This window comes from Columba livia, chromosome 1, assembly GCF_036013475.1.
Source record: "Columba livia isolate bColLiv1 breed racing homer chromosome 1, bColLiv1.pat.W.v2, whole genome shotgun sequence".
In the NCBI taxonomy this organism is placed as follows: domain Eukaryota; kingdom Metazoa; phylum Chordata; class Aves; order Columbiformes; family Columbidae; genus Columba; species Columba livia.
The window spans coordinates 102,928,634-102,944,092 of NC_088602.1; the positions used below are offsets into that span (position 1 = coordinate 102,928,634).

The window sequence follows — 15,459 nt, forward strand, 5'->3', positions numbered from 1 at the left end:
GGCTTTTGGTTATGTTCAGAAGTCTCTCATCAGTTATACATTAGTGATGTGCATGTTGTAACATTTTAATTCTCTCAACTGTTGTAGATATTCTACCTGTCACTGCAGTTACATTTCCTCTTCAGCTTGTTGCAACCTGATAGCTAAGTAATTTGCTTGTAGTTTTCTGGGTAGGCCAATCAGTTGCCAAAGCAAGCACTTTATTGGGCACTACAGTTTGTGAGGTTGTTAAAATATTTTAACATGCACTATTCGGTGTTTAATTACAGGGCTAAATTTCTGACACAGTTGCAAATGTCTGAACTGTTGATTTATCTCAAGTTTGGATTTGTGCTCACATGCTTTCTGGAACTAAGATGAACCTTCATATTTTTGAGCATGTGTACTTTTAGACTTATAAGCGTGGGTGAATTCCACTAGTGAATAGACTGAATTTCCGAGTATATTAAAAAACAAAAAAAAAGGAAAAGAGACAAAAGGAAAAAAAATAAACTGTAAGTGAAAATTCTTTTAAGATAATGAAAGTGGCTATGAATTTTGGTGATCAGAAATACAAACATTTTCATGACACAGTGCTCCTGCCACACTCATTGTGGAAAGGTAGTGTAAAGAAACTGGGGTGATACGCAGTGAAAGGTATTTATAGTCAGTGCAGAACTGAGGTGAGGAACTAACATTTTTGGAATTACAGGTTTCTCTAGCTAACAGTGCACAAGTGTTACTTGTAACAGGTTTTCATGGCTGAAAGTGCACAACTGTGCTTCCTGTTTTATCTGTATTACCCTGATTCCTACCACTGAATAATTCTAGACTCATCTTGGACTTAACAGTGTGGAATTGTAATTATGCACTGAAGTCAGGTTATCTCTCAAGGTTACACTCATGTAGATTTTCTGAGAATGAATGTTTTCAGAGAAAAGCAGTGGTGCTTACACTGATTACTTTAGCACATTCTTCATACTTGTATCTAAGGAGAAGTATTTAAGGAATTTTGTTAGCAGCCTTTGTTCTTAAAAATATTTTTGCTTGGAGACACCATAGTTGTATTTCTGTGTTCTATGGTTCCAGTGTCGCTTGTGAACTCAGTTTAATTAGATTAAAAACCAAAAACAAAACAAAAACCTAACTCATTACAAAATTCTTTTTCTGTGATTTGGCACCAGTAGAAATAGAGCACAGTTCTGGGTTTCAGGGCTCTTACACGTAGCCAAAAATCCTTAAATCCCACCTGCAGTAGGTGCTGCTTTCCACTCTTACTTTTTATTTTTGTTTTAAAATTGCAGGAGTTTAAATATGTGTGTGTATATGTACTTTCCTGCCAACTTGATAAAAAACAGAGCAGAGTTGTCTACTGAGGATCACTCTAAAGATGTGTACAGAATAGAAGGCCTGTAGAAGTGGAGATACAGTCTGCTCCTTAGTGGCAAGAATAGAAACACTTCGAAAAATGAACTATTCTCAGACTTAGTTCTTCTCATTTTGTGAGTCAGCCCAATGAACATTATGATGCTAGGACATTAAACCTGAAGAAGAATGTGGAAAATGCTAATCCTTAAGAAATGTGGAGCTCATGTATTGTTTTACCTTTGAAGAATCTAGTGTGTGGCTCTATCATGCCAACCTTTGAAATTATTGTGGGCATGCCAGGTGTAACTATTGCACCGTTTTATTAAATGTATGGTTTCCTTTGATAATCACATCAAAGCATGCTGACTTTCTTGTTTTGCCACTTTTAAAAGATCTGATCTTCGAGTGCAAACCACATCTGAACACTGTGATGTCAATAAAATGAGATATATTCACAAAGCGTTCTTGGAGATGCAGCAAAAGAAAATATTCAAGGACTTCTGTTAGGGTGCTTTTTTCCTTTAATTTTATACAGGCTAGATTAAATATATTTTTTAATGTATCAGACAACACCACAGGTTATGGAGGAGATGAACTTGCATTCTGGGAACACCATTAATACTTTTTATCACCAGCCATATGTTGAGTTTCCCCCAAGCTCAGTATGTGACCTCCACAGCATACTTTCTCCTGTCTGTTGTCTGTTCTGTCCTCCAGTGGGTTAGCTATTCCAGGTTGTCTTTTATACTTTTTCTGCAATCTGGTGTCTCGTTACAAGCATCCTAACTTTTTTCTCTTGCCTTAGAAGCCAAATAATTATTTATATAGAAGACTTCGATTTCAAAATAAGCTAGAGCTACTGCTCACACAGATTTCAGAAGGGGGTGGTTAGTAGGTCGAGAGAGGTTCTCCTTCCCCTCTACTCTGCCCTGGTGAGACGGCATCTGGAGTATTGTGTCCAGTTCTGGGCCCCTCAGTTCCAGAAGGACAGGGAACTGCTGGAGAGAGTCCAGCGCAGGGCAAAGAAGATGATGAAGGGAGTGGAGCATCTCCCTTACGAGGAAAGGCTGAGGGAGCTGGGGCTCTTTAGCTTGAAGAAGAGGAGACTGAGGGGTGACTTCATAAATGGGTGAGTGCCATGAGGATGGAGCCAGGCTCTTCTCGGTGACAACCAATGATAGGGGTAATGGGTTCAAACTGGAACACAAGAGGTTCCACTTAAATTTGAGATGAAACTTCTTCATGGGTGACAGACACTGGAACAAGCTGCCCAGGGGGGTTGTGGAGTCTCCTACTCTGGAGACATTCAAGACCTGCCTGGATGCCTTCCTGTGTAACCTCACCTAGGTGTTCCTGCTCTGGCAGGGGGATTGGACTGGATGATCTTTTGAGGTCCCTTCCAATCCCTAACATTCTGTGAATCTGGGATTTTGGGATCAGTTTTGGAACTTTAAATAGAAAAGAATAAAAGAGTGGCAGAGAACCCATGAAAAGTACAAAGTATAAGGTGATACGGTTTGTTTCAGTTAAAGCTTTGCAAATCACTGAGAGGCAATGAATATACAACTCTTCAATATATATCTGAGTGTTGGGACTTGTCTTTTGAATGTCTGCAATTCATGTGGCATCCATATTTGCTTTTAGGAAAGAAATATGCAATTCCTGGTTCTGGGAGAGCAACCCCCAAATTCCTTTAATCTTGTTGGGGAAGATGCAGAAGGAGCTTAACATGGCGAAAGCCAGAGCTGCTGTTTTTTCCATAGAAAGTTCCCTAAAGCAGAGCCTGGTGGCAAGCACTGTTTGCTTGTTACAAGATGAACGTGTGTTATTAACTTCAAGATAGGACAGGAGGCTGATGAAGAGCGGGGTGAAAGGCTTTCAGAAGTTGTTGCTTATTAGTGGGAAAAGCTTTCACAAAGTGGAATGACCCATGTTTAGCAGTAGCTGTATATATAATTAAGCTGCCACTCAGATGCCTGAGGGGTTCATTTAATTACCGTTGATTCATAGTCTCAAAGGAACTGAGAGTTCAGCCTAAAGCTTGGAGTCAAAGGTGTTGTGAAGGCGGTGCTCCATTTCCAATTTGACTAATAAATTATTTAAAGAAGAGCATCTTTCTGAGGAATGGGTCTGATAAATATGCTTTTGCGGGATGTAACACCGACCTAAGAATAGCTATATTTTGTATGCTAGCAGGTTAAACATGGTATTGCAAAATATTTTCTTTTAATAAATATGTATGTGCTAATGTGAAAAAAGTAAAATTCCAATAAAACCCTGCACAAAACCACAGATTCAAGTTTAAATTTCTTGATATAAAAATGGCGATGCCATTACAAGCTTCCCTTATGCACTCTAGGTTTGCCAGGCCCACAGGACGAAATTTTCAGAAGTGCTTGAGAGATTTATTAGCAGCAGTACCTATTGATTTCCATTGAAATTTATACTCCTGAAATTCTTTTGGCAATTATGAAATCCCAGGGTACTGTCCATGCAGCATTATCAGGCAGCCCTGTATGCAGCTGAAGTATTTTTCCTCTCCACTAAGACATCAAAGGGTTAGCTTCATCCTTGATAAAACAGTATGAATTTGGCAAATGTACCCTTAAGCTGGATGAGGTTCTTAAAAAATTCCTTTATGGGGTTCTGCATTTATCCTCTGCATATTTTTTGACATTACTGAAAGATGTTGCTTACCAGGATCCAGTAAAACACATTTTTATTCCAATGAGAGAAAAAATGGTCTTGCAGTTGGGTATGTTCATTTCCCAATTTTCTCCTGAATTTCCTGGATGATTTTCGGTGGTTCGCTTTGGGCCAGGTCCTGCTCCCTTGAGTCATGTTGCTGCACCTTGTGACTGTTCACAGTATGAGCAGGGCTAATGGCATCTGGGCTTTACCATCCCTATTGCTCACACCCTGGAAATTCTGCAAGGAATTACAAAGGGGTTTCTTGTGGCAGCAGGAAGATCTGCATCAATAGTCTCATTTTTCTGTGTGTTGTTTTGGGTTTTTTCTTGGCGGGGGGGAGGTGGGATGGTGGTTTGGTTTTGTTTTTTTTTTTTTTCTAGTTTTATTCTTGTTTTCCTTTGTAAACCAACATAATTCTCTGATTTGGTGTCTCTCAAAGTGTGATGCTGCTGTTGATGTTAGTGTGCCAAGACTAAGAACTGAGAAAGGGAAGTTCTATTTTGCCTTGGACATCTGAATTTCAAATGCAACTGACTTAAATTAGAACGAATATCAAGTTCATGACAAAAAACTGTTGTATATTGACTGATAAGTTTTAATGTGTGTTATTCCATGATGTCGTAGAGGTATTTATAAATATTAACGCTCTGCAGAATTAAAAATGGATGCATTTCATTAATAAATATTGAAATAGGTCATTTAATGCTTCTGGAACCTTCTTTCTCCTGTTCTCATCAGAGGAAAAATAACAGAGAGGTTAATCCCAGTTCAGTTGTGATTTGTTTGCATATTCCTTGTGGAGTTCGGTTTGGTTAAGATTGCTTGACTTCTGTAAGAAATGGATGGCACGTCTCAGGAAAGCTGATGACATGTACTATATTTAGAGCACATTTGATGAATGCAGTAGTCAAACATTAGCCCATCTGTAGGAACATAAAACATGAAATATGTAATTTTTACTCACATAGTAATTTATGTAATATTTCCATAGGATCCAATAGCATAATAAGTACTTTACGGCCAAAAAGGAAACAGTTTCCACTTTTACAAACACTGCTCTCTAAGACCACAGCTGAATAAACAGTGCACCTGTAGGAGTCTTGAAATCAGTCTTGCACGTGACTGTCAGAGGACATCAAATGTCCTCTAACCAGGCATGTAAGCCAAGTAAATTGTTCTGTTTACTTTTTGGGTATGAGTAATGCCACCACTGTTTCTCTTCAGTGTTTTTTATGGTTTGGTGTGTGTTGTGTGGGTTGTTTTGTGTTTTGTTTTGTTTTTATTTATTATCATTATTTATTTCATTATTTTATTTTAACAGTGGATCTTCTGAGTCTGCCTGCTGCATGCGATGCCTTGGACCAGCACAACCTCAAACAAAATGACCAGCCAATGGATATTCTGCAGATCATTAACTGCTTGACCACCATTTACGATCGACTGGAACAAGAGCACAATAACCTGGTCAACGTTCCTCTCTGTGTGGATATGTGCCTCAACTGGCTGCTGAATGTCTACGACACGTACGTATGGGTGCTCTGATCATGGGGTGCTCGGGAGCTTTCCCAACAGCACGAGGGGAAGGCGGAAGGGGAAAGGGATAACAAGCCATCTGGCTCATTATAAAATTAATGGCTTGAAACTGAAAAAATGGGGTAGTTGAAGTGAAAGTTTAGTAAATCTAACAGTTTAATGGCTGCATTTAGCTGAATCAGTACAGCTGTTGGATAGGATTACAATCCTGGCTTTATTACACTACGTAACGGGAGAGCTGGAAAACAGAACTTTATTAACAGATTTCTGTGTTCAGAGCAATTCTTGGACTGCATGTCCTGAGTAGGTCATGGTCAAGAAGCAACAGTATGAACACCATCCTGTAGACTCTTGCATGCGTGTGTACTTCCAGATGTTAAACCTTTACAGAGCTGTCCATTTTCTATAGCTTTCAATCTACAATTCCTGTTCAAAGGTGGAAGAGGTTAATCTCTAATCTAATGTGCTTACAGCCCTTTAGCAGTCAGATTTGAGAAATACCTCTTCTAAAATTTAATTTTTAAAAGGCTACCTGTAGGCATAAATACAACTGAGTAAATTTACCTTAAGAAAATTTAGGAATATTCCTGTTTGGTGGGTTAATGATGTTGCTTATAACACATAGGTGACTTCCAACACACGTTTGTAAGCTAATTTTAGAATAAACCATTATTTTAGTATTTGGTGAAAAAAAGTCGGTGGAAGTCTTCATTTGTGCTTTCAGGGTTGTTGTCAGCCACTTTCAGCCAGACACGCTCATTGTTGTGACAGAATAAATGTTTACCCGTAGGAATTGGAAGGTCATGGGTCAGTTGTATTTCTGTTGACATTCTGAACCATATTGAAGTGAAGTGCCATAAGATTGTTCTTCCATGCACCCTTGATGACAACAGTGAAGCTTCAATGATCACCTATCAAAAAAAAGCAGCATAGATTTGTACAGTCTCTTCCTGCAGGATCACCTCCAATAAGCCTGTTGCTTATAACATACTCTGCAGCAGATGCAATATCCTGTGGAGTAGATTACCCAGATTACATTAAATTTTTGTGTAGTGTACCAGTAGCAGGGAATGGGGCTATATTCATTCAAGAACCAAGTTTTATTCTTTAATCTGCTTTGGCTTTCACAGAACTCTGATCCACTTCTGAATTATCATCAACTATAAATAACATATAAATGAAGATACACAGTAAAAACCAGAAAAGATGTGTTAGGGATGTTAATCCAGATCAGTCAAGTTAAGAGGCAGAGAGGGAACTAAAGGTTGTTCCACAAGCTGCTCCTAAGCTGGACCGTCCGATTTAGATTTGCCATGTCCAGTCTAGTTTTCTTTTTGTTGCCCTGTACTGAAAGTACAACATTAGAAATTATAATTGGCTGTCTCCAGGCAATTCCCTGGGTGTGCTGGGGAACTGTATATTGCAGGACACAATGAAGCAGAGAGGTGTTTTATGTGTGAGGAAAAACTTGTAGCTATTTTGCTGAAATTCACTGGTAAGAGTGGTGACCTTGGGGTTACAAGTGTTTAGTTTTCATTGTAAACTTAATAGGCAGAGATCAACCCAAGTGCACAGCAGTGCTGGAGACATTTAATTAAATGTACTGAATCTTTACTTTTCTTATAATTGAAAACTGTCATTTGTAAAGATATCAATCAAATTCACAGTCAATGACTGATCTAATTATGGGCACAGCTCTCCAAATCCCACACGTTTCAGATTTGTTTTAATTGATCAGTTGCTCATGCTCATTTGCAGTAGCATGCTAAATTATTGGTTTGACTTGAGAGGAGAGGAGAGTGAGCTGAACAACTCACGATTCATGCAAGTTTCAATTTAAAATGTCTTGCAGGGAAATCATCATTCTGCATTTTTCTCCTGTATAATTTGCATGAGCCTGGTATTCATCAGCAGGAGTTTCTCAGGGCACAGATGATAATTCATTTGGAAAAAATTTGAGGGAGAGGAGTAAGAGGAGTGGAGTATGGAAAGCATAGGTAAACAACAAATGCTTATTCATGATGAAAAATGCAAGATTCTTTAGTAAAAGGCTGCAAATTCTAAATTCAGCTTTGTCTGCCAGTTTCCATCTGTACTTTTTATAGTGTTTGCGGGGAGATGGGTGAGTAAATGAGCACCACTGGTTCCTACTACACTTTCATAGGATTAAAAAGACAACGGGCATCTTTGCTGAACAGTGCAGCCTCGTGCATGACTGGCATGCCTGTGCACGATTTATCTTATTTGCAGTGGTGTTCTTACTGGTGCCGCTTCAAAACTGTTGATAAGGCTCTGCTTCAAAAAAGTCGGTTTTAGGCATTAGCTTCCTATGTCATCTATGTCTTTGTCTGCAATAGATGTTATATATTTGAAATGCTATCACAAATAAAAGTCTTGGGGGAAGTAAATTGCGCTAAACCAGATGACTAAGAGAAGAAGTGAAGTTTGCTGTTGCAGTGTGTGCAGTGCAGAGGATGTTCTTACCACAGTCACGTTAAAAAGTGAAAGTATCAGGGCAGTCACATCCTCAGGCAGGAGGGAGTGTGAGGGGGGCAGCACAGGGGCTGAGGGGTTGTGTACCAGCCCCTTGGGACAGGTTTGGCTGCGGTGAGGAGGAGCTCAGAAACCACAGCGTCTCGTTGATGGCATCGCTGTGCAGCCTGGCTGCTTTCGCGTGGTGTCTGGGCAAGCTCCATCCCTCACCTGGACATCTTCCAAGTGCCTCTGTCACCGTGTGCTGCTGGCGGGGGCTGCGTTTTCCTGCCTGGCTCCGTCTTGCCTTCTCAAGCAAGTCGGGGCAAGGCTGACAGACAGTAAGCAAAGACTTTCTATAAATGGCTGCTACATCGCATTTCGAACGAAAGTGAAATTTTATTGTCTTTGGCAAAAGGGGGACGCTCTTCTGTTCTGTCAGGGACCTCATCTTCCCTGCGAGTAGCTCAGCAGCAGTTCATAGAGAAGCCTGTTCAAATAAGCATAGTCTAAAATCTTCTTACTCTCATGTTTGTCATAAAAACAGAGACCATTTCTTGTTCAATCAGTACAATGGCACAATCCAATTCGACTATACCTGTGGAGCCAGAACCATATTTATGTTTCATTTTTAGCTTATCTAGTAGCGGGCCAACATGTGCTGTGCAGCCTGGGCTGGTGTGGGACTTCATTTATGACCGCTACAGTACTGCGGTGAACATCCTTATAGTAAACAAATTATGACCTGAATGGATCATCTTATCAGCCTATGTTTCTTTTTCTTTAGGGGTCGAACAGGAAGGATCCGTGTCTTATCTTTCAAAACTGGTGTTGTATCCCTTTGTAAAGCACACCTGGAAGATAAGTATAGATGTAAGTCAATATATTTCCTTTGGTTTTAGTTTAGGTTTGTTTTCTGTTTTCATTCCTCCTGTTTATTGCATGAACATTTCAGTAACATACAGAGACATTATTTTAGGTAGTCCAGATGGGAAGTGCGTTAATTTGCTCCACCTTGTGCTTTTGAGCTATTTGTTCAGTATGGTTTAAGGTAGTTTAGCACAGTGGTCCCCAGACTTTTTTTATCATGCACCCCAGTCGGTAGAAAGTTTTTGAGTGTGCACCCCCAATAGATGTATATTTATAAATTATATACGTGTTCCACTGTACTGATATATTACATACATTATAAGACATAAGCAAAAATAAAAATTAAAAAAGTATGAGATAAAGATGAAATAAACACTCCTTTTAGATTTTTTTTTTTTTTTTGCTCTGATTTACTAACAGAACGAAAATATATTTTTATACCACATCCCGTAGTTTAGTCTTGTGCACCCCCAGTAGTGGATGCAACCATCACTTTGAAGACCACTGGTTTAATACAGGACATTTTGCATTACAGCATTTTAAAATACAATATGTTTTTTAAATGTTTTCCACAATGTAGTCAGGGTCTTATTCTGTACACTGTGCTTAAATATAGTTTCTGTCTTTAAATAAATATTAAGGGTATGCAAGTTTTGCATATTTTAATAGACCCAATCCTGAAATGCTTGCAAATTCCACTTGAAGCTTTAGTTTTATCTGACTAATGAATCAGTTCATTAGTGAGACTAGGATCCAGAAAAGATCTACTGGGAACAGTAGCTCCGGAGAGTAACCTTCTGGTTAAACTAACTGGTATCACTCATTCATGTGATTAAAAAAAGCCAAACAACAACAGAACCCACAAACAAACAAAACCCCCAACCTTTAGTATTTGACCCGGTGACATAGCAGTTCTTCATCATGTGTTATTATTCTGTTCTTCTGCTACTGAAAGTTGAACACTACAGAGAAACCAGAAAGTTCCAACAACTGCATCTGTCCATGACTATGTATAATTGCATCAGATTTTAGGGCAATTACTGTGTCACAGTGTAGGTCTCTAGGTGTTTCACCATCCATGCCAAAGTCACGATGCAGTTGCTATTAGTATTGCAGCAAGGATGCCATGAGTCGCACTCCTTAAATTTTTATTCTCTCATTTATGCAGTCGAACAGAGTTGGTTGTGCTAGAGCACAAGTCTTCAGGCTTGCAGAGGTGGTAGAAGGATTTATCCCAAAGTTATTTATTATAAAACTAGACTTGGCAAGAGTGAAACTCCTATAATTAAAAAATAATTATTTTTCTATCCATTCCTTTATTCCTTTGGAAGAAAACAGGTGTCAAAGCAGTGCTAGGAAAGTTATCTTGAGCAGTGCTGAAGCACCTTTATAATTGCGTCCCTGGTGTCAAGTGAAATATTAAGGCAACTCCAAAAAAAGGGTGTTATTTTATTCTAGCTGTCTCTTTTTTTTTTTTTTTTTTTAAACTCTTTGAAAAGTAAGGAGAATTTATTCAGGTCGTGTGTTGTCAACAGGAATATTACCAAATAAATATTTCAGTTAATGCTAAACTGATTTTTCTTATGAACTGTAAAACTTCCTCAGTGTGTGTGTAGCATAACTAATTCCCACACAGTTACCTTGAGTTTACAAAGGGACAGTAATTCTGTCCTGTAAGGATTCTCTTCTAGAATGATTCAGTAACAGAACATGGCTTCAAGTGACATTTCACTTCAGAAATGAAAGCTTAATATGATATTAACATTCCTGGCAGATGGCAGGTTCTGTCGTACCGTAATGTTTTCCTTTCATTTTAGAAATACTCTTGGATTAAAAATTTATGACATATCGAAGTTAGGAAGCTCTTGGTTTTCAGTTCAACTCAGTTGAAGGAGAAATGGATTCTCTGAACTGTACATTGATTGTTAAGACTTCAAAATGTGCTATGCGTTGTGTGAGGTTATTTTACTGTTAAACAGTGTTTTTAAATGATTTATATTGTTGTGGCTGGAAGATCCCGTGCTTTAGTTTGCTGTGTTATAGAATTGCAGCTGCTATTATCAGTAGTGCCACAGGTGCTGTACTATAATGGCCTTTCTTCCCAGGTACAAGCAAATAATGCTATTAAAACTTATCAGTAAACTGCTTGTTCAACAGAAAAACAAAACAAAGCCAATAATAACAACAGCAATGACAACCACCCCCCCCCCCCCCCCAAAAAAAATAAAAAATAAAAACAAAAACCACCAACAAAAAACAGTGTTTATGGGGAGAGAAGCTGCCAAACTGAAGATGTGTTTGTGTTCGCATCTGCCAAGGCTGCTGAACACCCTTGAGAGCCTTTGGAGGGATGCAGACTCTGTGCTATGTGTCGTCTCCCGGTTGTGATGCTTTACCACGGGTGTCCTTTTCCCCCCTGCAGACCTGTTCAAGCAGGTGGCCAGCTCCACTGGGTTCTGCGACCAGCGCCGGCTGGGGCTGCTGCTGCACGACTCCATCCAGATCCCCCGGCAGCTGGGGGAGGTGGCCTCCTTCGGGGGCAGCAACATCGAGCCCAGCGTCAGAAGCTGCTTCCAGTTCGTAAGTTCACCTTTCCTCGCTGATTTGGATTTCGTGGTGAGGTAGCCTGGCTGTTCTCAAGAGGACTGAAAAACTGGAAGCATTAGGGTACTGAGGGTTATTTAATAGTGCTGTTCATTGCTGTACTAAACCGTTCCTTTGATGAAATGTATTTGAATTAGCCCGCTTCTCTGGCCATGGTGGAAGAAGCCCAGATTGCACTATTGTTGATAGCAAATAATTGTAATCAAGGCTTATATTGTAACTGAACCGTGCAAACAGTTTAAGTCTTTGTTACGGCAGCTCCTGATTTTACAGGTTTCTATTGCCAGCAGTAGATCACCAATTATTGCTGCTGTGTAGGTGAACAGCAATGATTAATCTGAATTTTGGGCATATACCTACCGGTAACAGCCAGGAGCCCAGGGGAGCGATAGGAAAGGAGCGACTGCCTGCAGTGCTGTCTAGGAGCAAGGAGCACTTGAGGAGCTCCTTCCACTGCCTGAATGGATAATGCCAGTTTTCTTTAAAGAATATTGAAAATTCCTACCCTTTCTGTTGAGGAATGCCCAGCGAACTGGAGGTTCTTTTTCTAACTTGTAAATTATTTAAGCTGGGGAAGGAGAGAGTTAAGGGAATTATTCATCCTTATCCTAACCACCAGCAGAATGCAGAAGATGAAGACAGCTGCTTAATGAAAAGGTAGAGGAGGGGAGGTAATGCATGCTCTGTGATTAACTCTCAATGCATCTTCTACATTACAATGGAAGAAACTCTTTTTTCCCATCCCATAACCCTGTCCCTGGGGGATTTTTTGTTTGGCTGGGGGCAGGGGGAGTTGTTTGCTTTTTTGCCTGCTGCACAAGTTTCATTATGTAGTAGTTTCAGTTCTGTAGCAAGCAAAACACAGCAAGTTTTTTTCAATGAATATTAATACTTGGAAGTAGTCTTACACAGCGACTATGAAAAGAATCTAATTGTAAAATCACCACGAACTTCAGTCGTGATGGGACACTTGCTTTTTGTATTTTTACACTTCTTTTAACAGCTTAATTCTACAGGATTCACATTTTCCCATTTCTTCATTCGTGTCTTGACCTTTTATAGTTCTAATCTGTATTTGATGCCATTTCCAAATTCATGTCTCTTAGGGCCATATCCCTTGCTGATAAACTGCATAGTAACTTTCATAGCTGAGTTAGACCCTGCCATGGTTTTCAAGCCTCAAGTTCCATACTGGGCTTTCAAGTGAGACCAGCACAAAATGATGCTGCAGCAAATTCATGGTCAAAAGCTTACGTGTGCAAATTACCTTCCACAGAAATTAGGACTCACTGGACCCTGTCATTTTCCCAAGTGAATGGCAACAGTGCTTAGAACACTGTTGAAAAACTGATAAGGAAAGTGACCTCAGAATCTGACAAAAACATGGTGTTTATGCTAGGATAAAACAAATAAAATTCATAGTGATGTAACACACAAAAACCAGTTTTTATAAAGTAGGAAGCAGACCTTGGAATAAATGTTTATTTGATAAAATGAGTTAGCAACATTGTCATTACGAATGAAGACATGCCAGCAGGCTGAATGCATCCAGCTGCTGGAATTTCTAGCAACAGCCCAAGCACAGCTGGGCATGACCTTTGACATGTTCATAAATCACAAGGGCGGAAACCCTGCGTTTTCCTTCTCTCACCTGCACTGAAAAATAGGTGTTCTTCTTACCTGCAGTAAGGGGAGTTTCATCCTGTCTTTTTCCTCCAGGTGAAGCCTCATTTCTAACTTGCAGAGTGGGAGGATGATTTGTGACCTGGGTTGCAGCAGAACAGATGATCTTCCAGGAGGACCAGAAAGGGAGAAGTAGGGAGGCTCAACCGAGGAGGGAAATACAAAAATGGGGAGGACAAAGTCCCAGAGAGAGGAGCAGAAATCCAAGTGTAGGGAGAGCCCTGATGGAGGGGAGAGAGGAGAAACTAAGGAGTGGGGAAAAAAGGGACGCCCTTAGGGAAGGATGGTGAAAGCAGGAGTAGGAACAATAGTGGTGAAGCAAACAGAAGGGTGGGTGGGATGAAGCATGAAAGAAAGGAGCAGCCAAGAATGGAGATGAGGGAAGAAATAAGACCTTTCCATGAGAAAAGTAGGAGTACAGAGAGATGCTTTCGTGTAAGGTGGTGGTGATGTGGGGGGCACGAGGGTCTTCGGGCTGTGCAGGGAGGAGCAGGGAGTGGCTGGAGGAGCTGGGCAGCCAAGGAGGGATGGCACAGGGCTCCCAGCAGCCTCCTTTTTCTGAAGTGAGATAATTCAATTTTTAAAAATAGTGTGGGAATTCATAGTTTACTGTGTGGAAACTAAATTAAGTCTTTCTTTGTACGCCCACGGTGAGTAATGCTTTTTCTTTAGTGGTTGTTGTTTTTTTTTTTTTCCTTCTTTCTGGTGATGATAAGCCAGCAATGAATTGCAGTCATGTCAGAGTCTGTAACAAATGTGTGCTTCAGAAATGGCTTTCCCAGCCCCCTTAGGTTAGGTGCCCTGGCAACGGCCTTGTCTGTCTGCAAAGAGGCAGGAAAAAAAAAAAATAGAGGGATGTTTACTGTTCCCTGCGATAACAGGGGAAATCTCTCCAGCTCTTTTGGTTTGAAGTGCGAGTCCTTGGGAATGAGGGCTGGGGAGGGCCAGTTCCCAGCCCAGCTGTTGGCAGCAGCCAGCCCGCTGCCCACTCCCGCCTTCACATATGAAAGGTGCTGATAGTGTGTGGGACAAAAAGGATGTTATGGGACTCATCTTTCCTACCTGCTGCAGGGAGATTAATTTCTGCTTTAGGATTTTAAAGAATAACAAAACAAAACAAACCCCACCAAAACAAAACATTTTAAAGTGAGAGCGAAGAGCTTGTTCTAATGACCACTTGAAGATTCAAAGTGCATCGAAGTAGTCTGTAGATCTGTGAAGCACTGAATGAATTAAGTACTACTGCAGTGTGAAAGTATTTTCCTTTTAGGTCCGTGATGGGCACATTTGTTAAGTAAACAGTCTGGGGAATAGTTATGGACTGAAGGACACTCTGTGTTTTAATCACACTGGAAAATTATTAATATGCTTTCCTTGTATAGTATAAATAGGACCTAGGAATTCACATCACTGCCTTGGCTGAGTTACTGTGACATTGGGATGTTTAAGAAATGTGATGCGAAAACAGAGTGCAGATCAGATGAAAATGTCTCTTGCCGTTTCTCAGTAAGATTTTGGATATTTGGTTCTCTGTTATAAACTGCTTTAAGTGTACTTTCTTCTACGAGTGTACTTGGAGTAGAGTACTTGATGTTAAAAACCAGTACAGATGAAACTAAGAAATAGTAGAATATTAATTCATATCCATATTTTAAATGTTCTTCTTTTAATTCATTTTGACAGAGGAAAGTATTTTAATATTCTGTGTTGCGTAGTCTTCATTCCTAGGTTTGTACTTGCTCAATGATAAGGCAAGATCAGCCTGTTTTTACAACCATTTAACTGTGTCCAAATCCAGTGTATTTGCTCAGACAAATAAAAGCCAAAATAAGGGTTTGTTAGTCCTTTTAGGTGGAGTTTGGGTATTGCAAATCCTGGGCCAGGACCCCAAAAGTGACTTTGGACATAAATGCTGTGATTTGATTTGTGGTTGGGCACTTGTTTTGTGAGGGGTGGTTCAGGGTTTCTGTCTTGTGGTTTGTTGTTTGGGGTTTGGGTTTTTGGTGGGGTTTTTTTGTTTTTGTTTTGGTTTTTTGTTGTTGGTTGGCTGGTTTTGTTTGGTTGGTTTTGTTTGTTTTTTTAACAGGAAATATCACTACTGTGTACAAATAACAATATATATTTATATAGAGGTCTATATGAAAATAACATACAAATGCAGTGTTCCTCTTGAGGAACTTGATGTCTTTTGTTAGATCCAGGTAGCCCTTGTTTCTATTCATTGGATATTTATTCTGCTTTTGGCTCTGTCAGGGGAGA

General features: G+C 39.9%; 1 protein-coding gene across 30 annotated transcripts in view; it reads left to right on the forward strand.

The window, feature by feature from the left end:
• The window catches only part of DMD (dystrophin), a 1,272,535-nt gene that overhangs the window by 1,203,354 nt on the left and 53,722 nt on the right, over nt 1-15,459 (forward strand). For all 30 annotated transcript variants that reach the window (XM_065049958.1, XM_065049956.1, XM_065049960.1 and 27 more), the window contains 3 exons: nt 5,360-5,561; nt 8,831-8,916; nt 11,336-11,493. In XM_065049958.1, the coding sequence (XP_064906030.1) occupies nt 5,360-5,561; nt 8,831-8,916; nt 11,336-11,493 (446 nt within the window). The remainder of the gene's footprint in view (nt 1-5,359; nt 5,562-8,830; nt 8,917-11,335; nt 11,494-15,459) is intronic.